The sequence below is a fragment of the Musa acuminata genome, chromosome BXJ3-1 (assembly GCF_036884655.1).
Source record: "Musa acuminata AAA Group cultivar baxijiao chromosome BXJ3-1, Cavendish_Baxijiao_AAA, whole genome shotgun sequence".
Lineage (NCBI taxonomy): Eukaryota > Viridiplantae > Streptophyta > Magnoliopsida > Zingiberales > Musaceae > Musa > Musa acuminata.
The window spans coordinates 10,990,542-11,013,432 of NC_088349.1; the positions used below are offsets into that span (position 1 = coordinate 10,990,542).

A 22,891-nucleotide genomic window follows, 5' to 3' on the forward strand; every position below is an offset into this window, starting at 1 on the left:
CAAGATATTTTATATATTAAAGAAGGTGAGTATACGTTTCCATCAATCATATGATCAGTTCATAAAATATTAGAACGTCTTTAAAGATTTTTCTGTTGTTGAACTTCAGTGACGATTGCTTCACATGATCGATCGATCAAACAAACTTTACAAATTATTGGATGCATTCGGAGTAATAGCGGTGTTCGGATGAGATCTAACTTAGATCTCCACATCATCCAATTCAATGCTTCACAACTCTCTTATTATTATGAACGGGTGACATCTAACCACTTCTCTTAGTGCAATAACTGCTAACAGAGTCTCAGCTGTTCATCATGTCCCATATTACCATAACTACTGATGAAATAAAACGTAAATTCGTAATTTACAGGGGGAAAAGAAGCTGCATACCGCTTGTCATTGTCTTACTGATAATAATACCTAACACGCGTTCGATTTGAGATTTGGTTGAGAGGCCATGAGAACTTTACCTGAAGAACTCGAGACATTTTGTGACTCTTCCATCTCTTCTTTGGAGAACAATGACATCTAACCACATTCTTTGATCAATACCCAATAAAATGGACTCCAGATCGAGCAGATAGATATCACTATTTTAAGGTCAACTGGTTACCCTGCTTCTGTGTTGCAGAGCTCCTCCATGTCCGCTAGGAGAAGAGATATGGCTCGGCTTATTGCTCTCTGCATGTCTGTTTTCTTTCTTCTCCTTACCTTCAGCGCCCGTACCGGTGTTGCAGATGACAGCCTATTTCGAGGCCAGTCTCTCTCTGGAGGTCAGACCATGGTGTCCGGAGGTGGCAAATTCGAGCTGGGTTTCTTCGCCCCGGGTAACTCTTCCAAGTACTACATAGGCATCTGGTACAAGGTGTCCAAGAAAACAGTGGTTTGGGTAGCCAACAGGGAGAAACCTGTCGCTAGTGCTTCATCTTCAGAGCTCCATCTCGCCGAAGATGGCAGCCTTGTCCTCCGCCTCAAAGACTCGAAGAACCAGATTTGGTCATCCAATTCCTCGAGCCCCCTTGTTTCCAACTCCACCGTCGCAGTGCTTCTTGATGATGGTAATCTCGTTCTTAAAGATAATATAAGTTCTGACACCTTGTGGCAGAGCTTTGATCATCCTACCAACACATGGCTCCCTGGAGCGAAGCTCGGATACAACAAATCGACGGGACGAGATCGGTTCCTCACTTCGTGGAGGAACCCAGAAGACCCTTCACCGGGAATGTTTACTCTGGAGATCGATCCGAATGGCGTCGACCAGTTCTACCTTTTGAGGGATCGGAGACATCGCTACTGGACCACCGGGGTTTGGACTGGAGAGATATTTACTGCCATCCCAGAGATGAGATCGAACTACTTCTTCAACTTCAGCCATGTTTCCAACATCATTGTGAACGAGTTCAGCTTCTACGTCCGCGACAGCGCCGCCATACACAACTTTATGCTGGATTTCACTGGTGAAATGAAGAGGCAGAAATGGGATGCGGAGGCCAAAGTGATGTTGCAGTTCTGCTCGCTTCCGAGGGATCCATGTGATGTGGAAGGTCGCTGTGGGCCTTTCGGTAGCTGCAACAACTTCAGCTCTGCTCCCTGTCACTGTTTGCAGGGATTCGACCCACGGTCTTCCAATGAATGGACCCTGGGAGACCACACCGGAGGGTGCGTCCGAAGAACTCCTCTACGCTGTGGGGACAGAGATGGATTCCTCGTGTTACCCAGCACGCAGCCGCCGGCCAACCCCGTGCGGATGTCTACCGTCGGCGGTCGTGAAGAGTGTCGAATCGCTTGCTTGAGGAATTGTTCTTGTACTGCTTATGCTTATAACTCCGAGTGTTCGATTTGGCAGGGCGACCTTGTCAACCTCAAATATTTGGGTTCGAACAACGGAGCGAAACCAGGAGCTATTTATCTTCGTGTTGACGCTTCAGAATTGGCAGATACAGATCATAAGAAGAGGGAAAATACAGCGATGATTGTCGTCGGTGCAGTGTCAGGTGTTGTTGCTATCGCTGTCGTCGTCTTGCTTTTGGCCTTGAGATGCCGCAAAGGGGCAACCGTCGGAGGTTCAGGAGGTGTTCAAGGTCCTCTAATTGCATTCGACTACAAGCTCATAAAAAAAGCCACCAAGGGCTTCACCGAGAAACTCGGGCGAGGAAGCTTCGGGTCGGTGTTCAAGGGAGAGATGCCGGACTCGGGCGCCATAGCGGTGAAGAGACTGGAGAGCATGAGGCAGGGGGAGAAGCAGTTCAGGATGGAAGTGAGCACCATCGGGACGATTCACCATGTCAATCTGGTCCGTCTCCGTGGCTTCTGCTGCGAAGGTGACAAGAGGCTGCTCGTCTACGACTACATGCCGATGGGCTCATTGGATTCCGTTCTGTTCGCCGATGGCCGCGAAGCTTTGGACTGGAAGAAAAGGTACGGGATCGCGCTGGGGATCGCAAGAGGCTTAGCGTATCTTCACGAGAAGTGCAGGGAATGCATCATGCACTGCGACATCAAGCCGGAGAACATACTTCTCGACATGGACATGTGTCCGAAGATCGCCGACTTCGGCATGGCCAAGCTGCTGGGCCGTGAGTTCAGCCGGGTGCTGACGACGGTGAGGGGGACCTTCGGGTATCTCGCCCCGGAATGGATCACGGGATCCGCCATCACTCCCAAAGCAGACGTTTACAGCTTCGGGCTAATGCTGCACGAGATTGTCTCGGGAAGGCGAAACACGGCAAGGTGCGAAGAATGGAATCGGCATTACTTCCCTCTCTGGGCCGCAATCAAATTGCAAGAAGGCGACACTCTCTGCTTGCTGGATCCGAAGCTGAAGGGGAAGGCGGACGAGGAGGAGCTGAGTCGAGTGTGTAGGATTGCATGTTGGTGCATTCAGGATTTGGAGTGCAGTAGGCCGAGCATGGGAGAAGTGGTTCAGCAACTGGAGGGAGTATTAGATGTCAGCATACCGCCCATCCCCGTCTTACTTCAGAAGCTACTCGACGATGACGCGTCGGCTGGGGAAAACTACTTCAGCACCATCTAGCGGACGTACTGGTGGTTGAAGTTGCCATGGGAATAGTTGGCAAAGAACTCATAATGAATAATAATAATGTTGTACTAAGATAGATAACGTGTCTTATATGCTCTGTAGTAGCGTCATGGTATTGTACTTCTGCTATGCGCTTTGATCGAAGATCTCGTGCACATAGTTTATTTATCCTACTATATTCCTCATATCATGAATTTTTGTTGGTAACCCATAGAAAAAAGGGGACAAATGGGTTAGAGTAAATGGAGGATTTAAATTACAAGTATCTTTTAAATTGAGAATGTTGAATTAGGTTGGAAATCAATTTTTAGGCTCGTAATTGAATAAAAATGATAATTATTAATATTTGTAAAAAGAATAAAAAATAGTTATCGGATTCAAATAGTCCTTTGTGATTAAATTAATCTTTTTAACCTTATCACACATCACCGAGCGGAAATCATATAAATATAAATAGATGCACATACCATCATCACATGGCATCTTAATCGAACCCCAACCAATGAAGGAGAAAATATTGAATTCCGAGTGATACAAAAAACGAATAATTATAACAAGTTTAAAAAATCGAATTTCTTCGATAAAGCATACCATTATTTAAATAATTATAAAAAATATCGTTGGTAGTTATCATAATGCAATCAAGAATATCATGCAGGGATATTTTACATTTTTTTTAAATAAATAAAAAGTTAAAACTCCTATAGAACTTTCCAGAGAATAGATTTTAACGCTTCCAGTTTTTGAACTTAATTTTAGAAGACCAAACATAATTTAGATTAAACAACAATCCAATAAATGAGGAAAAATTATAATCAAGGAAGGCTAATCGAACTAAAATTCCCAAATTTTGAATAAAAAAATGCGATTACACAGCGATCATCGAAAACTTCGATCAGAGTAGGAAAAAAGGGAAAATAAAAATGCAAATTTGAGCTCTCAGTGATATGGCCAATGTTTTCCACAGACGAGAAGTTCCAAAAGAGGATCATCTCTCCCGAAGGAACCCAATTGATGGCAATCTTACCGTAGCCCTCACACCTCCCTCTTCGGGGCGGGGAAGAGAGCATCCTCCAAAGGGAGATTTCCCCTTTCCCCCCGAGAAGAGGATGGTGATCCCGGAGCACCGGCAAGAAAGGGATCAACAAAACCGGGAAGCCGCAGGAAGAGGACCCTCCTCTTCTGGCTTCAGTTTCGGTGTGGTTAAAGCAAAATAAATCATCATCGAGCTCCAAAATGGCCTATTCTGGGAAAAAAGATCGGTCCTTTTGCGATTCATTATAACAAAACAATGTAGAACCCACGAGAAAATGCGACGATCCATGAATACTTGGATGCCGCACGTCCATAGGCACCATTGACATCGATCTTGCATCTCTTCATCTGACAGTTCCTGGATCGACGGTAATCGAATCCGGGTTTCTGAGACTAAAAAGAAGAGTGCAGAAAAAGAATGACACTAGCAACGCAATAAAACAAGAGAAACGATCAATGAGAGGTAAACAGAAGGCAAATCCAAAACCGACGAAACATGGAATCAAGCGTTGGAATTCGAAGGTGAGGAGGAGAAGAGGGGCATAAGGGGATTGCGCCGAATTAGGTCGTCCTGATGGTATTTGTAATCCAGGAAAGCTTAGGGTTCCGCCGGAGAGGACCGCGCTATCACCATCCGAAATTACCAAAACGTCCTCCACGCGTGTATTCTTTGAGATGCACATATAAATATCATTAGGGTCATCGAGATTTGTGCTCGATCAACTACATCGTACATGGGCTTCTATTTGGGCTAACCCAACCCAAAAAGCAATTTGACAGAACGTATTGTTGTCCAATTAATGCTTACCAGAAGGAATTTTCCACATACAAAGTCTGAATATTTATATTTGCCATTGCAAAAAAAAAAAAATATATATATATATATATATATATATATATATATATATATATGCAATGTTGACTTTGCAGAAATAGTTATTGTCGATTTCACAGTTCAACAGTTAAGTACAAGTTCTACCTAAACTTTCCTTATACAATACCCATGATGTGACATGTAGCATATGTTCTTTATGTGGATTCGAAGATGTGATATCAGAAATATGTATGCAACATTGACTTTACAGAAATATGTATTGTTGTACAGTCAAGTACAAGTACAGGGTTGTACCTAAACGTCCTTATACAATACCAATGATGGAGCATGTAGCATGTATTCTCTCTGGGGATTGTCATATCTTAACTTGGCCTATACTTGCATGAGTTCAAATTAATCCTCTCATCTGCTCGCATAAGCCACACGAAACGCACATTTTAAGTCAAATGGATTCAAGATCAAGTGGGGAAGTTTTGGTGAACAAGTACAGCAAGAAGAGATCGGGAGGTACGAGATATCTTTTGTTAATCGGTGGAAAGAAGTCTCCCAACTACTATCATTGCATTTGCTGTGCAGTACGTACTTTGAATAGTCCCTGGAACTTCCTTGAGAACGACCACCATAAAAGCATACCACAACACATCTACACCTACTCAGATATTAGACAAAATCAACCGATGTTTTGGATTACTTTTGACCAAGCTGTGGATGGCAAAGATTCCAGGCTTCTTCTTCTGTCGATGACTTGTGTTCAACCAGGCAATGAGTGGACGCCAAGTGTTCATGTGAGCTTCTCCATATTGAGTTCTTGTAGGATTTTGTTTTGCCTACACAGAAGGAGCATCTGCGTTATACGAGTCTGTCTATCTCTAGTTCTTCTTCAATCCCAGTTTGGTAGCCATTTGTAGTTTGATTAATAAACCAGCAATAGAAACTGATAACAATCTGCAGTGCTATAAATATCATGATGTGATGATATGCTGAAACATGAAGTAATGATGCTGAAAAGTCATGATGTGATAAGATGTCTGCCAGAATGGATATCAATCTTCTATCCAAGCGTGAGATTCTGAAGCCCTTAGGTAGCATGCATTAAATATCAATTACAAGAAAGCAGCAGCTGAGTAGATTGTACATCACTTTTTCTACCTCAAGTCTCAAGGTAATTAAACTTCTTCAACTGCTTCGCTCTTTCTAGTCCAATGTCTGGTGAAATGCATCGAGACTTTGAATAGGAGTTGGTAGCCTACTCCCAATATTTTTGAGTCTTTCATGATCTTGATTCTGCCTAATAACCAATACAAATAAGTTCCAGCAAGTTCTTGTTTATTCTATTGTCCGAAAGAGATGAAGCAACGCTAGTAGCTGTGGTCATCAAGCTTCTCCAACTCAGATCCTGAAGTAAGGGTCTCAGCAAAGAAAGCAAAGGTAGATGAGATGGATCTATCGTACACCTACTCACTAAATGACTACCTTGGTCACAATTCTCATTTGCCACTGTGGTATCTGCAACAGGTTATAAAGGTAGGTAGCCATGCATTTCTGGGTCTCTCAGTTTCTTAAAGCTCGGAAGCAGAGAAGAAAGAATGGGGAGGAAGCCATGTTGTGAGAAGGTGGGGATGAAGAAGGGGCCATGGACTGCTGAGGAGGACAAGAAGTTGATCAACTTCATGCTTACAAATTGCCACTGCTCATGGAGAGCTGTTCCAAAGTTTGCAGGTTAATTATATGTGCTTCTTCCTCTTCATTGTTACCATCGGCTAGCTTTCTTGCACTAAGGCTTTCGTCTTCTTTTCCTCTTTGGTTGTGTTCTTTGCTTATCTGGCTATCTTGTCTTACATTTCTGGGAACCTGTAATGTAGCTTGAGTGAGCGTCATGGAATAATGAGCTTTTTATCATCCTAAGTTGATAACAGTTGAGTAAGTAAAGATCTTGATGCATCGTAGTGAGGTCCTATAATCCAATCTTGTCACATCTTAAATTATATAGAGGAAATCACTGTGAGGATCTTGATCTCCCGAATGGTGCGAAGAACTGATAGAAGAAGACCTGCAGTTCTGTGTCTCAAAAGTTCATTGAGATGTTTGATGTGGTCATTCTATCTATGAGACCTCAAAAAGCTTAATTCCTTTTTGTCAATGATGAAGGTCGCCATCAATGTCATATTCAAATGTTGCTGTTAAAAAAAGGGTCATATTAGGTCAAAGGTACATAGCTGTCTCTTTGTGTTTTGGTAGATGTATTGCGTAATGGTTGGGTGACATTGTCATAGGCCTTCTGAGGTGTGGGAAGAGCTGCAGGCTAAGATGGATCAACTATCTGAGACCTGATCTGAAGAGAGGCTTGTTATCTGAGTCTGAGGAAAAGCTGGTCATTGACCTCCATGCCCAACTTGGAAACAGGTGCCCTCTCTCTCTCTCTCTCTCTCTCTCTCTCTCTCTCTCTCTCTCTCTCACTCACTCTCGGTTATGATGTATCCTTTTGCATTTGCATCACAGGTGGTCCAAGATAGCTTCTCATCTTCCTGGAAGAACAGACAATGAAATAAAAAACTACTGGAACACCCACATCAAAAAGAAGCTGAGGAAGATGGGAGTTGACCCCCTTACCCACAAGCCCATTGGTACCACCAGCGAATGCCATGATCAAGTACTGCCACTGCAGCAGACAGTTGACGTAGCTGAAGGATACTGGGAAGTGGAAGAAGAAGAGGAAGAAGAAAAGACCATGACAAGCTCAACCGAGTACGTCACGGAGATTGATGCTTCTCTGCAGACATCGCCTGGTTTCTGCATTGAGGAAGTGCCTATGATACAACCCCATGAAATAGTGATTCCAGAGGCATCCACCGACGACACCTCTTCCAGCTCTTCTTCTGGTCGTTCGCCGAAGACTGATGAACTTCGGCTTTCAGCAATGGAGTGGCCAGAATCCATGCACTTCTTCCCGATGGATGACTACGGTGGATGGAGCTTCAGCTCCGATCATATGCTTGAGCATCAAACCGCTACCACCGAGTATGATCCATGGAAATGATGGTCAACTGAACAGATCAAAAAGGCACATATATCAACATGAACGAGAGGATCATGGAAGGAAATAAAGATACCTCTGGTCCACGGTTCGTGCCTCAAGCCGAGCACTAACTCGTGATACACTGTGTTTCTAGGTCATCGTTGATTTTGTGCATGTAAATTAGCTTGACTGGGTGCGATCATGCTTGTAATGTACGATGTCAGACACGAGTAAGGATTTGGATGGTTTGATGAGTTGGAAAGAGGTGTTTAATGGGAATCAAGCTGTCATCGACAGGTTAAGATGTAAGGATCAAACTCAGACGAGGTTTCTGCTGATGACTCTGACTTGACGTTGGAGGACGATCCATCAGCAGCCGTTTCCGGTGGAAGTCAAAGAACAGGAAGGTGACAGAGCTTGGAAGCTGAAAGAAGAGGAGATGCAGACGTGTCACCAAAAGATGTGATTCGTAAATCATGCCTTCACCTAACAAAAATCTAAATGCATAGCTCCGACAGACTGTTAAAAGTCAAACCAACCACATATTTCTAATGTGTTTTGGTGAGAAGAAGACACCCTTCTTTTTTGGTCAATTATGATTTGACTTTTAATTAACATTAGTATTTACATATTTTATATGGTTTATATGTTAAATTTAATATTGCTAGTATAAATCACTGTTAGAAGAGATTAATTTAAATTTGCTAGATGCATGCTAAATGTTAATAATGGAGGGACATATATGTGTTATATATCCAAGTAGGTGAGGGCAAATGTGTTACAGCTGGTTTATGCAACAAAAGTAATAATAGGTTACATGGGAATTGAGATCACTGTTAAATAAATATTAATTGCTAATCAAAATATAATTGCAAGTAATGGCCGTTACCATCTGAGGAAAACTGCCGAGAGTTGACATTGATCAGCATCTGATGACTACATCTTTTTCTCGACCTTTTTTGAAGTTCGATTGAACTACTGTTGACAATGTTGAGTATAGAAGAGTTCACATCGTCGACACTGAAAATTTCATGCCATCCCTCCTGTCCACAATAATTCAACTCAACTTCATCATATAAGATCTAAATCATTGTGTTAGGGAAATCTAAACAGAAGAAACATAGTCTCTAGCCCTGTTTCCCTTTTCATTTATTTCGGAAAAAAAAAAGGCCAAACCATTAATATATCATTCATGACAATCTGAACTGTTTACAAGACACATCAATTAAATTGGCTGAAAAGGATAACTGAAAATGAAGATAAATGTCTAAAATGTATGCCTGTGACATATTCCATTTCACCAGTTCAGTGTTGGCTGAATTGGACATTGTAAGTTACCCTACCAAACATACAAGTACAATCAAACTATGCGAGACAGCATTTTGCAGATAAATGTTCTTTGGCTAGTAACTCACGAATCCGTTAGATCCTAAAATTAGTCAGGACATGTTCTTTAGCAACTTGGAAATCGATCGTATGGTGCAAGGTGTTGTTCGACAGCATCCTCCGATAAGACTAGCACCACATTCATGCCATCTTTTTGCAAGCAATTCAAAGCTCTTTTCACCGACACGCTCTGGTTGCTGCCAGGATCAAAAGACACGATCTAAGTTGCAGGAAAGCAAATATGAGGTGCAAAGCTTTCTGATGTCAAATTATTTACAATTCACAAGTATCATACAGTTTTTTTCTGAGATATGCAATTTATTGCTGCAAAATTGTTGCATATCAGAAGCCAAAAGTCAAAAATTTTCATCTGAGGGTGAGAATTTATTTGCTGGATCATTTGATGTTTGATCTTTAGAACAACCAGTACCCAATCTACAACAGTTTGATTGTCAAAATGTTACAATGTCCGAGGTAAAGAAGCAAAGATCTAGCTGCAAACCTGCTCCAAAATTCCATCACTATCTGATGCCACTTGCTTTCAAATGCTTTACTTAGCATACTATTTTAGGAAACAAAACTTGTATTTGATGTTTTATACGGTAACCCCCTAATTGTCAAGGATGAGACAGATCTTGTTTCAAATGCAAGCACGGAGCAAAACTAACAAGGGAATACATTTGTTGAGCCTGTCCTATCAGCAGCATTGAGTCACCTCTGATCCTTGTACAGTGCCTTGTGAAAACCTAGCTTTTGAACTAGAGAAGTACTTGAAGGTTCAAGACTTAAAGAACATGCTGATGCTTTACTTGAAGAAGCACAAACTTAGACCTATGAACTTGTTAGGTGCTAAACACCATAGCTTTTGCTCTTTCACATTTTTGTTTTATTAATATATACAAAAGCCAGCTAGCCTTTGACCATAGCATTTCAAATTTGGACCATTCTCTATGAAAATGTTCATGTAATTTCTTTAGTTTATTTTGCTATTCTAATGTCATATTTATACTTAAATAGATTTTCATAACACTCATCAAGTTTCATTCATTTTCTGTATCAAATGAAATTGGATGAATCCTTCTCTTTATCAGGGAAACTCATGAACAAGAAGATCTCTCTACCATCTCGAACAGAATACCTCCTCCATGAATTTAAATATCAGGCTTGTGATTTCTAATGAGATAAATAGTTTCTCTTTCCTTTGGGATATCAAAAAAAGGTATACTGAGATCTAATCTTTTCTTCTCTTTTTAATTCACTTGGCATAAATCATCAATCAGGATAATATATTTCCACAAATCCATCAGGCTGATTTCAATATATCTTTCAAATTTGTATAAGAGAAAAACTCAAACATCTAGCAAACTTCAGAACTGATATATTGAAATCAATATTAACATCATTAACAATGAGCTGGATCTTTAAACAATAATATTTCCCTCATACATTCTTCAAGAAGCCATGACAACTAATCATGATGATAACATTAACATTTCAATGATCACTGACATACTAATTTCTACTAACTCAAATAAAAAAACAAGAACCTTTTCGAGTAAGTTTAAGATCATAACAAGATTCAATAAGTTGGTAAATCTGTAGTAGTTAGCATAAGAGACTTACCAGCCATCTTTTAGCCCTACCATCCCACACTTCACCACTGTTTGGATAAACAGCCAACAGTTTGTTTGTTAACTGAAAAAGAATAATTATTATATGAAAACTATTAGAATAAAACCAGATAATCAGAACCACAGATAAACAACATGATTTGAAATTTTGAACGACCAACCTAAAAGTTGCAGCAACTCCTGACCTTTTTAAATTTAAGAATAAGGTTCTCTATAAACTGGGGTGATGCACAATTTATCCCAACAATGTTGACTTTTTCATTCCTATTTAATATGTCAAGACATTCTTTAAAGTCCTCTCCAGAAGACATATGTTCACCATCCACAGAGCTGAAACAGATCCAAGATGGAATTTGGATGTTTTCTTCATCAAGAAGCTCAGCTAATGCCTGCAAGCAGCTACATGTTACTAATGATTTTATTAGAAAACGAAACTTCTATAAAATCAACAGCCATGATGACAACTTGTCAGTACTGCTCATACAATGGACATTATACAAATATCAGGAGAAAAGAATATGTTCATTTAAGTAGTACAAATTACCACAATGCCCAAAATAAATGTTCGTCCTGGTCATTGTTGAGACTAGAGTGCTTACACTGTTTGTCCTGGAATCTATGTAATCACTGATAATTTCTCCCTTAACATAAATTAATTACTATAAATGATGTATTGCTTTATTACTAACTTCTATATCTGTGTACTATAGTTAAGGAAATAATTAAATTTAGTTTCCTTAATCGCATGGATAAGTTAGGAATTCTATTAATTAATTAAATTATTAATTGATTTACTTTCTAATGAGTGATTTGATATTTAGGAAATAAATAGTTTACATTCTATTTTTGTGTATGAACAATAAGAGATGAATATAATATTACTTTCTTTGTGTGTGAAAACAAACGAAAAATAAATTAAAAATAAAAATTAAATTATTACTTACCTTTCGGGGAGATCTCATCTTCTCCTATATAAAGGGGCTACTTTTCCCTCATTCTCCATTAAGCCTAATAATGGGAGGATTGAGGAGATGACTTCCCGGGAAGATAATATCGAGGAAGGGATAATCGAAGAGAGGTAGGATCCTTTCTTTTTCAATTAGCTTTGATTTATGTTTTGAAATCTTGATATTGAGATTATTATTATTTTATGATGCATAATGATGTTTTACTTTCGAAATTTCATGAGTAGTAAATAATGATAATTGATTTGTGATGTTATAATGATTATTTGATTTATCTCGATCTCTTGAGCTTAAGTGAATTTTAATATTGATTTAATTATTAAAATTCTTATTTTTGGATTAACATAGTAGGTCTAATTTATTTAATTAGATATATCTATGTTTCAAGAATTATGTATGAATTTCTATAATGTAATTAGTTTTAAATTTAAGATCATGAATTTAAAGTTTTAATTAATGAATTTGAGTCATTCATTAATAATTTTAAATGTTGAAATCTAATTTGATAAGAGGAGTCTAATTGGGGTTTGACTTGAGTCAAGTTGATCGATCAGATCAAATCGACTCAACCCATGTGGTCATGTATGACCTAGCTCATGTGACTAAGTACAACCTAGTCCATATGACTTGGCATAACCCAACCTATGTGGTCGGGTAGAAGCCAGCCCATATAGCAAGGTTTGACCCAACCCATGTGGTTACGTACGATCTAATCCATATGGTCAAGTATGACCCAGCCCATGTGGTAAGGTACGACCCAACTATGTTGCTAGGCATGGGCCAGCTCATGTGGCTAGGTACGATCCAATCCATGTGGTCATATATGACCCAACTCATATGGTAAGGTACGACCCAATCATGTGGCTAGGCATCGGCCAACTCATGCAATAGGTACGACCGAATCCATGTGGTTAGATACAACCCCAACTCATGCATCTAGGACCAACTCGCGAGTCAAGCAAGACCTAGTTTAATGACAAGGCTCAGCCCAATTTATAAGTGAGGTTTAGCCTAGTTCATGAAGTTAAGTCTGCTCAACTACACGATTGGCATTAGATATATAGTCGCTCCTTTTATATAACCCGTCGTACCTCGACTCAACTTAGAACTTGGAACAGGTATATGCAGTGTATGTGGAATATGTATATGCAGTGTATGTGACCTGTCCAAGACTCAGGTGGGTTAGTTCGATTTGGGTTAGCACTATATGACATAATCCAATTTCCTCCCTCTCTATTGGTTCGAGCTCATTAATTAACTAAATCAAACAGGTTTGATTAGTTAAAGCCGGTTTAGGGTGATTCCACACTAACTTGACTAGTTCAAACCTATTTGACCTAATCGAGATCAATCAAATCTAAATTAGACCAGTCTAGGGTGATTCCAGACCGGTTCTATAAGTTTTTGATGTTGGTTATGTTAGATCATAATCGAATTGAGTTTGGTTTAAGTCAATTGAACTATTTCAATTAAAGTTTTGGTTGATTGAGGACTATTGAGATATTGATATTTCATGCTTTAATGATTTGATGAATTTAAAAGTTTTATCAGAAGATGTTATTTGAAAATAATTATTGGTTTTCTATTTTCTTATGTTTATGATATTGATATGATGAGTATCATGTAGTAGATGTAACTAGACTAGTAATTCACATTGGGAGTGCAACCTGTGAAAGGAGCTACGAGCCCATCACAGTGCGGAGCCACCAATGAACATAGTCTAACAGATTTACATCAAGTATGGTTTCTCATAATATTTAATCATATTGATTTTTTGATATATGCATGAGTAATTGGATGAGTGTAAATAAAAGATCATAAATGTTTATGTATCCCAGCCGAGGGTAGGTATGCGATTCTCTTCGGGGATTAGCGGGCCGTCAGACGTGATGGTTAGACGGTTCCTCCATCCGCTGTTGGGAGGAACGTGTCCCCAGGTGAGGGATACCACTCCATCTGCTGTTGGGAGTGCGATATGGATTATCTCCATCCGCTGTTGGGAGGAATCCATCCCATAGAATATGCCTCTCCATCCGCTGTTGGGAGAGTGCACCATCGGATGATGTACGCCTTTGTTATTATGTATGTGTTGCATGTGGCTGATGCATGATTTTGTTTATTATGTAAGAAATTATCATCATTTTTCTGATGCATAAGTTTTATGATGAATAGATATATTTTCTTATTGAATTATTGATACTTGTTTATATTTCATGAATATTGAAGATTAACTTTATGATTTTTTTTAGGTTCCTACCAACTTATGTAGTTACTGATATGTTTTTATTTTATATTTATTTTCAAAATAATTTACTACTGTGTAATAGATCTAAAGCGGATGGAAGAGACTTGTGACCCTATCAAGAAGATGTTGTCATTTTTTCTGGTTAATAAAATATTTACTACTGTAAAGACAAAGATTTGAATTCAAAGACGAATGAAAAGTAAAGAAGAGAGTTTATTATATAAATTATGGATAATAAAATACTGATTTATTATTCTTTTTATAAATTTAGGATGTGACAATCTAAGACTTAAAACATGACAAAACAATTTGAACAGTATTTAGTTTAAGTACAAAGTTGCATTACCAAAGACAATAGTTAAAATTAAAAGCTCAAAAATTCTAGGTCTACAATTGAAGAAAATTCAAAATCTAAAGCGGGTCGGAATTCATATATTAAAGAAATGATATATGACATCCTCATGTCCTTTTCCGTCATTACACAATCATAGATAAAGACCCTTCCACTAATTTATGGAATATGCATTGTGCAGGAAGTTTAACGTTTTATGAGACTAGTCAACTTTCAAAATTTTCAAAATGACAAAGATCAAAGTTGACATCATAAATATGTAGATAAAATCACCCAAAAGGCAATGACACCTTAAGATTAAAAAAAAAATTATGTGATCTTTATGCAAAATGGAAAACACTTATATTTATCTTATTGAACATGAGAAAAGCTAAGCCACTTGTTGAATGGAAACCAGGCAGCATGATCTTTAAAGAAAAGCATTCCAGCCAACATCATGTGAAACGGAACAATTAGATTATCTTCTGATGAATGTATTCAAACGCTACCAAGTGGTTAGGCTCTCCAAAGACATGGCAAACAATAAGCACAGCAAAAGCAGACCTGTGCTTCAAGCTTATTAGGAATGGTTTCAAATGCCAGCAAATCTGGGCCAGCATCTACAAGAACTTGCAATCGTCGCCTGTGAAATTCTTTCAGTTTCTCCAAGTTCATATCTGGTCCATAATGCCCACTGCCATGCTTAGACAAGATGTCCATTAGACATTCAGACATATGTTTAAACAAACTAATAAAAGAAGAATAAACAAACAGATTCTCATTTTCTGTTCAAAAGTTCTTGTAGCCTATGTTTCTATGAAAGTAACAAGATATTACATTTTCTTCCTTATCATATGGAAGTTAGATGCTCTCTTGGTGATTCTGAACAGTGGATATAACTAGGACATCATGCTTCCATACTCGATTTCAACCAAGAATCCATCTTTAACACAGGCGGGAAAGGGAGGCATCTACCAACTGGGAGAAGTCCACTTGCAACCCCATAAACATCCAGAGTATGGATCTAAAGCTTGTAGCATGCTGGTTTAGGAAACATGCACATATAGGACTTGATGCATGGGGGTTCGGATGGATCCACAACTACATCATTCATGTTCAAAGACCCTCAGACCTGGGTTTGATGTGATAGCCTATGCCCCTTGGTCTGCACCCCATGTGATCATTAGTTTTTTGCAATAATGAAAAAGACAATATTGGAAAGGTAGCAAACCTGGACCTATATAAACAGAAAAAACTAACAAGACCATCTCAAGCTTTTGTAGTGTTCACAAGCAGATAAATTGACCTTAAAACATCACTTTAAGTCAATCTATCAGTGTCCATCACATAATCACAAGTGCATCTTAACTGGTATGCATGAAGTTTTGCAGCCCTTCCCTCCTCCTCCGCTCCAAATGTATGTCTTTGCTCCATCCTTGATCGTCAGTGAAGGTAATTGAACATGCTTGTGCAAGAATAGCTATGTGTAGATCACAAAAGAGCACTCTTATCTATCCAAAGACCACAGGATAATTAACTAAAGTAGTCGCAGCAACTCATATGTTCTATAACAGATACCTATATTCTGAACCATCTGCAAGATAAGCTCCATAGCTCCCAATTGAAGCTGCCACCAAAGCACGAATATAGTAGTTGTCAGCATTGAGTTTCCAAAAAGTATCTCGGGCTTCAAGGGCCAGTTTGACACTTTGTTGAAGTAACAACTCTCCTTCTTCAATGGAGAAACCTTTGGACAAAAATCCAGGAATTGTCGCCTGTAACAGAAGAAGGGGCAAAAGGAACCAATGACCACAAAATAGAAAATATCAGATATACAGATGGACTAACTATTGTTCTTTGAAAAACTATGAAAGAGGTTTTGGAAGAAAATGAATGATGGAACAAATTGATCTGTCTCCAAACACACAGAACTATAAAGCCCAACATTTATCTAGATGAATATTCCAATAAACGAGAAATGGATCTACTAAGCACAAGAGAACTGATTCAATAGGTATATTGTCCTAGACTCCTAGATACAGAAATTCAATTCAAGTTTCAATGCAGTCCTTGTGCTCCTCAAATCCTAGGAAATACAAGTTGGATTTGTCCACCTGTCCAAAAAAACTACTAAAAGAAAATAAATAGAAAACACATAGGGATACTGAGAAGAGGTTCTGTTCTACCTCCTAGTAAGTCATGATATTGAAAGATGAGAATTAAAACAAAAGGACATCATAGTTTTCCTTTGTTAGGAAGCTTTGAAGGGAACTGAAGCTGCCCTTCTATGCATGATGATCCATTCCAAAGCATATACCTGTTCTAGTGCATGTGCCATATACAGGTAGATGACAAGTGACTACTTGAATGTTGTCTCAGGTTGTAATTTGCTATGAATTGCTTTAGGGGTCAACTACTCATACTTTCTTAATTTAATTTTGTTGGGATGCTTTCTTCTGTTTATTTCTTTTGTTAAACCAAGTCTAAACATTCAGTTGTCGACAGACAAACATTTCATAAAACTGATGAAAATGGAGATACATGTTAACAGACTGCAGTTTGGTAAGTCAGCTGATACTAAGGAAAGACATTAGAGAATCGCTGATCTCTCTACAGGAGATAAGTTAACAGATGCTATTACTGGTCATGCAGTTTTGAGCCTACTGTTTAGGATGATAGACAAGAAGAACAATTCAAGATAAAGCAACCGGTTCTTTAGGAAGTCCTGTATATACCTGAAGAACACAGACAGACCACAGGATACTGAACTATGCAAGACGTAAGGGGAGAAAAATCTGCAGGCACCAAATTTGGGAAGATTAATAGAAACAGATAGTTAGAAGGTCTATTTTGTAGGTGGGGTCTTTTATTGGCTGATACCTAAAAGAAATTTTTAAGGGAATGTAACAGTTTGGTTTCTTTTTGAGACAGTAAAGCCTTTTATTCTTGGGAGTGTTACTTTTAATGATCATAAAGGTAAAAGCATGTCATTCGTTAAATATCGTAAGTATAATTACAGAAAGAAAGCCCAAACTTTCCAACATAAATTTTGCCATGCCATTCAAATATGAAAAGTCTGCAAGGATTATGAACATTTGCAGGCACTTTTCAGAATTAAAGTGAACTCCTTAAGTTGTTTATGAGAATTATTCACAATTCTTTTGACTATATGAAATATATTTTATTATAATTTTAGTAACTTATTTAAGACTATCAGAGGGACAGGACACCGGATTGTAATCATAAATTTAATAAAAGTTACTAGATAATGGTCAAAATCATGGCCATAAAGGTCTGCATTGTGCTTGCACTCCATAAACATATTATTTTTCACTTTCATCTTGAGTGAAACATTGTTGTGCTTCTTCATTTAGACAATAAAAACAACACTAAATACATATAACTATATTCTCCTAAGAATATATACATTGACACTGTAATAAACTACTCATTTTGCAGGGGATCTCATGTTCTCCACTGATCAGTAACCAAGTAAAGTCATTTTATATTGGCCATGGCATTCATATGATCATGTGTCCGACTAACAAATGAGAATCATCTTTGCCTACATATTTTAATGCAATATAAGATGAATTTTGTTGATATACATTACCCACTAGAATATAGGCATTGAGTTTTCTGATTAGAATACCAAAAGTTATTTGGTACAATCACATACCTGATAAGATGATGTCACCAGTATATCAGCACCTGCTTCAAGGTACTGAAGATGAACCTGCATGTGGTTTAAGCGCAAAATGGTTAACTGCATGATGAGAATATCTTTGAAAAATGGAGAGCTAACTTAAGGGAACAAATAGTATTACTTAGAGCAGAAAAGGAACTGTCAAAGACTTTTGGTGACTTATAGCTAGAACAATAAGATATTAATTTCATAATATGTTTTTCATGTTATTTCATGTTCTATATGTCATTTAGAATAATCACATAGCACAATTGTTCTTTGGAATTGCAATTTGATTTGTCTACAAAGTACTTTTGAAACAGGTAAGTGTCATGTTTTCTTCTTCAGCATGATTGGTTATGGTAGTGACAAGATGAGCTATGCACTGCAAAACATTATTCATGTCAGAATGCTAATGGTAATCTGTTCAGCTGTTCTGGATCACTTTGCTTCAGAGCTGTAAATGAGTCTGTTGACAAGTTGGATGAATGCTTGATCATGCACCTTAATACATTTTCTGGTGTAAGCATGCCTAAAGATGATTCTGCCAGTAGCCAGTAATAGAAGAAGAATGGGAGTTTTGGGATGTTAAACTAGTAAAGAAGCTGAATTTTCTCCTTGTACTACTCTCTTTTTGGATTTATTCCTCGACTTTCTTGCATATCTCACTATTCTCTTTTGTCTCTTTGTTTAACTATGCTGTATCAGGCTATCAGCTTCATGGTAGAGCTAGAAGGTTATAAGCTTCAGAAAATTACTTGTTACAAACTATATAGAAGACATATATTTGTTTGATTATGTCATAAAGCAGGTAACATCTGACAAGTTCCTCAAAAGTACGTGTTTCAACAGCACTGATGGAATGCCATATTTCATGTCTTTTACATATATACTAATTGATATTTTTTGAATTGATACTTTTCAGTTTTCCAAATAAAGATGCAATCATCAAAGATTAGCTGGTATATGTCACATTAGAAAGGGCTTGAGATTCAGGCTTCAAAGGAGTCAAGTCAAGACTTGAAAAGAAAAAGGACACATATTGTGAGATTGATGACTGACCACCAGCATATTCATGGCGTTCCTCTCCAGATCTCAACATCATTTTTTCATTTATCAAAGTTCTTCTTCAACATCATAGCAGGCTCTCCATAATACTAAGGTTTCAAATTTTATTTTCAATTAAAATGGCATATAATTTTAGTCTTTTCTTGCGTGGATGGGTTATCTACTGTTGTTACACTGAGGTCGTCGACTAACGAGTCAGCTCGGCTTGGTTCAACGCCGAAAGTGCAGGTCCTTCCTAGGGAGCTGACGTGGAGAACTGTTGTAGAGAGCTGGCCTGCACGGAGCTGGCGGGAGGCACTAGCGTAGAGAGCTGGCATGAGATGCCAACGTAGAGAGCTGGCGTGGGGCGCTGGCGTAGAGAGTTGGCACGAGGCGTCAGCATAGAGAGCTTCCCGCCTGTGGGGGGAACGAACTGGTCTGGGAGGGCAGATCGCCTTGCCCGTGGGGGAGTCGTCTTGTAGTGCCTCCTCGGTTGCACCGAGGATCCTACACGACAGGTCAGCGCCAAGGGATGTCCCGACGTGTCCCCTCTGATGATTAAGTCAGAAAGATGGGGAAGAAGATAGTTAGCAGTACTTATGAGAGTGTGGTGTTCACCCCCTACCCCTGTTTGGCTTGGGACTAGGTTTTTATACCTGGGCGCTTGGCGGCGAGGACGGGGATTGGTGAGGTCCTCCCTACCCTGTTTGTCAAGGGCCATTAATGGAGGCGGCTTACCAGCGCGTCGTCCCAAGGCCGGCGTCGATGCTGGGCGGTTGGGATGGCGATCCCTGTCTAGACTTTTACCCGCTTTGAGTCAGGCAAGGAGTGGTCCTTCCTTCGGTCGTCCGGAAGGGAGGTGTGGGGGAGGCGAGCCATGACGCCGACCATTAATGCAAGGGCATGGCCCTTTTAGCGAGGAGTGGTCCTTGCGGGCTTTTTCGGGAAGCTGGGACCGGTAGAGATCGTGGGTTGATCCCTTGTCGGCGACTGCAGGGAGTTGGTGGGAGCTCCCATACTTTTGCTTAGATGGCCTGCTCGACCCAAGTGGCGGGATGAGTTGATAATGTTAGTACTTCCCTATCACCTACATAATTACAGTTTATGTGAGTATGCTGAGAACAGCGAAAAATGGACTTATACTTGCCTGACATCAAAATCAAATCCAGATTTTGAAAAACAGATGTATGCTTATGTTGCAAATGATAATAGGATTTCCTCATGTTGATAGTCACCATGATACGGGGAGAGACCTTGCTATACTAAAATAGGAAATGATCTGACGTGGCCTTTTAGTTGCCAAATGTGATCAATCTTTCATGAACAAATAAAAAGAAGCTTTTTCTTTTCCTATCTTGCTCATCTCCTTGCGCTTTGCTCCATGTTACTATTTCTTCTTCGATCTGATATGTGTATACATTTATACCTCTAACAAATATTGAATATTATATGAGACACCAATATATCAAAATGCTAGTTGCACCTAGCAATGTTTGCCGTTAGCGACGCCAATCGGGTATATGTCACACACTTTAGATACCCAATACTTCAAATCTTGCAAATTCCCAAATTTTGGTATGTCCAATACAAACGCATCAACATGTTCCTCCCGGGGATTATGAAGCGAACCTTCTCCTAGAACCTCGATACATATTTAATATCCAAAATCACCATGAACGCCATCTATTGTCCCAGAAAATAACGGATCTGGCATCTTCATCGTTCCCAACTTGCAGCAACAAACGTTAATTAGCGAGGGATTATAAACTAAGCTTAAACCAATCCGGTGCATCAGAAATAAGCAAGGTATCACCTGTTTGATGAGGTGGGGATCTGAGATGAGGCAGCGGGCGCTCCAGAGGGGACCGTTGATGTCGGCGCCGAGCGCCTCCAGCTGCGTCGCGAGGCCTCCGTCGATTACGGCGACACCGCAGTTCCTCTCGATCAGCTCCACGACCAGACCCGTCCTGGACCCCATCTTCCTCCTCTCCCTCTTCCTCTTCGAAACCCTCCAGCGCTAAACCAAGCGGCGGTCTCTCAAGGACGAGATGAACTGAGTCGGTGACGTTCCACAGACAAAATTATAAATATGAGGTTGTATCGAGGACGCTTATAAGTATTTTGAATCATATGTAAAGTTTATAATTTGTATTTGCGAAAAGTATTTACTGAAATGATTATTTATGAATCTCAATTAAAATATTTTCTCTAGCTTGTTTTCTCTTTTGTATGTCCTAAGGAATTATTAGAGGTTTTGGGGAGGTTGATCTTTACATACGTATACGTAATGGAGTCGCACGACTTAGACAAAACCAACTAAGTTTATGACATTTGGTATAAGAGCGGGGTAAACACACGTAGAAACACTTGGTATGCAAACATGGGGGACCTACCGATGATACGTTAAGGACAACCAGCACACATAACCATTTGAGAGAAACGGGCATGGAGGTATAGGGAAATGAATCGCTCAGAGGAGTAAACATATAAGATTAGCATTCAAAAGAATGGTCACCCTTTCAGAGGCATCACGGGGACAAGCAAATTGGGAATAATGCATAAAACACAAAGGTTAGAATGATTGAGTTTGAGCTATGGCTCAAGGTTGGCAATTATACTTGACGGTGCTCAAGGTTGAACAACATGCTGAAGGCTTCATGTGTGGTTAAGTCTTAATCAAAGTGGCTTGGAGTTTAATTGAGTTGGTTTTGGATCGTAACCATGTCAACTTAATTAGAAGTCCATTGGGCTTGAATCAGGACTGGATTGAGCCTATTGAAAGGCTAATTCAGTGACATGGGATTAGGTAGGCAATGGTACCACCAAGCCCAAGCGGTGATACCGCTTGTGAGTTAGAAAGCATATATTATACTTTTTTCAAAAATCTTGACGGTAGTATTGCTAGTGTCAACGATAGTATCGCCCAAGTCAACGGTAGTATCACCTAAGTAGGCGATGGTACCACAAGAGCCCAGGTTCTCAAACTCTGTACGATTGTAGTACCGCCAGTACCTCGAAAACCCGGGAATTAAAATTTTTGACTCTATTTTTAAAGTCATTTGAGGTATGTAAATACCCCACTTATGCTTACTTGGTGAAAGCATGAAAATCTTATGATTTGAAATGTGTAAACTCTCTTGAAAAGTGTTGAGTCTCTTTTTCCTTAAGTTTAGAAGTCATTGTAAGGGAGGTGTGAAGTTTTCTTGTAAAAGAGAGGAGTAGAGGTTCTCTCCTAGGCGTATGAAAAGAAGAAAAGGTTAAAACAAGAGTAGTTGATCTTCATCCATTGAAAAAAAGATCAATAGTGAAAACCAATGGCCTCAAGAGAAAAGGAATCAGAAGTGGATGTAGGTTCGGACGACCGAACCACTATAAATTGATTTGCATTTCTTCTCCTGCCTTGATTTACTATTGCATACTGATTTACATACTAAGCAATCCTTACTTACATTTTTTGTTAATTATATTTTCGATACAGATTTATTGATCAAATTTTCAAATCGAAACTTTATTTCAAAAGTACTAATTCACCCCTCTAGTGCCTTTATGATCCTAACAAGCACCATAGAGCATTAAAACTTTATATTCGGCATGAGAAAGATCCATCCATAAGAGGCTAAAGTGTGCAGCGAGTTCAACATGTTGCAAGACCTTAAGAGATGTAGTTGGGGT

At 39.2% G+C, this 22,891-nt stretch overlaps 3 protein-coding genes across 4 annotated transcripts; 2 read left to right on the plus strand and 1 right to left on the minus strand.

Moving 5' to 3' along the window:
• The first annotated feature begins 607 nt into the window (after positions 1-607).
• Positions 608-3,228, plus strand: LOC135629641 (G-type lectin S-receptor-like serine/threonine-protein kinase At2g19130). The gene has a single exon (XM_065137323.1). The coding sequence runs from the start codon at positions 644-646 to the stop codon at positions 3,035-3,037; it is 2,394 nt and encodes a 797-aa protein (XP_064993395.1). The 5' UTR covers positions 608-643; the 3' UTR covers positions 3,038-3,228.
• A 3,258-nt stretch (positions 3,229-6,486) lies between these two features.
• Positions 6,487-8,480, plus strand: LOC135628585 (transcription factor MYB20-like). The gene is made up of 3 exons (XM_065135329.1): positions 6,487-6,632; positions 7,187-7,316; positions 7,413-8,480. The coding sequence occupies exons 1-3, from the start codon at positions 6,500-6,502 to the stop codon at positions 7,948-7,950; spliced, it is 801 nt and encodes a 266-aa protein (XP_064991401.1). The 5' UTR covers positions 6,487-6,499; the 3' UTR covers positions 7,951-8,480.
• A 171-nt stretch (positions 8,481-8,651) lies between these two features.
• On the minus strand, positions 8,652-21,297 carry LOC135628186 (homocysteine S-methyltransferase 1-like). 2 transcript variants are annotated; one of them, XM_065134728.1, is made up of 7 exons: positions 21,033-21,297; positions 18,167-18,223; positions 16,066-16,262; positions 15,052-15,181; positions 11,132-11,335; positions 10,939-11,010; positions 8,652-9,512 (listed from the first exon to the last, which is right to left on the minus strand). In XM_065134728.1, the coding sequence occupies exons 1-7, from the start codon at positions 21,195-21,197 to the stop codon at positions 9,369-9,371; spliced, it is 969 nt and encodes a 322-aa protein (XP_064990800.1). In that variant the 5' UTR covers positions 21,198-21,297; the 3' UTR covers positions 8,652-9,368. The 2 variants fall into 2 exon arrangements, 1 of the variants encoding a protein (XP_064990800.1); XR_010492800.1 differs by having other exon boundaries at positions 9,448-9,512; positions 11,108-11,335.
• Between the last annotated feature and the right edge of the window lie 1,594 nt (positions 21,298-22,891).

Excerpts from the sequence above, each read along its gene's own strand:
- LOC135628186 (XM_065134728.1), bottom strand. The coding sequence starts at position 21,197 with ATGGGGTCCAGGACGGGTCTGGTCGTGGAGCTGATCGAGAGGAACTGC. Across the intron at positions 16,263-18,166 it reads TGGTGACATCATCTTATCAG|GCGACAATTCCTGGATTTTT; the intron begins GTATGTGATTGT and ends CTTCTGTTACAG. Across the intron at positions 9,513-10,938 it reads GTAGGGCTAAAAGATGGCTG|CAACCAGAGCGTGTCGGTGA; the intron begins GTAAGTCTCTTA and ends TGATCCTGGCAG.
- LOC135629641 (XM_065137323.1), top strand. The coding sequence starts at position 644 with ATGTCCGCTAGGAGAAGAGATATGGCTCGGCTTATTGCTCTCTGCATG.
- LOC135628585 (XM_065135329.1), top strand. The coding sequence starts at position 6,500 with ATGGGGAGGAAGCCATGTTGTGAGAAGGTGGGGATGAAGAAGGGGCCA. Across the intron at positions 6,633-7,186 it reads AGCTGTTCCAAAGTTTGCAG|GCCTTCTGAGGTGTGGGAAG; the intron begins GTTAATTATATG and ends ACATTGTCATAG. Across the intron at positions 7,317-7,412 it reads CATGCCCAACTTGGAAACAG|GTGGTCCAAGATAGCTTCTC; the intron begins GTGCCCTCTCTC and ends TTTGCATCACAG.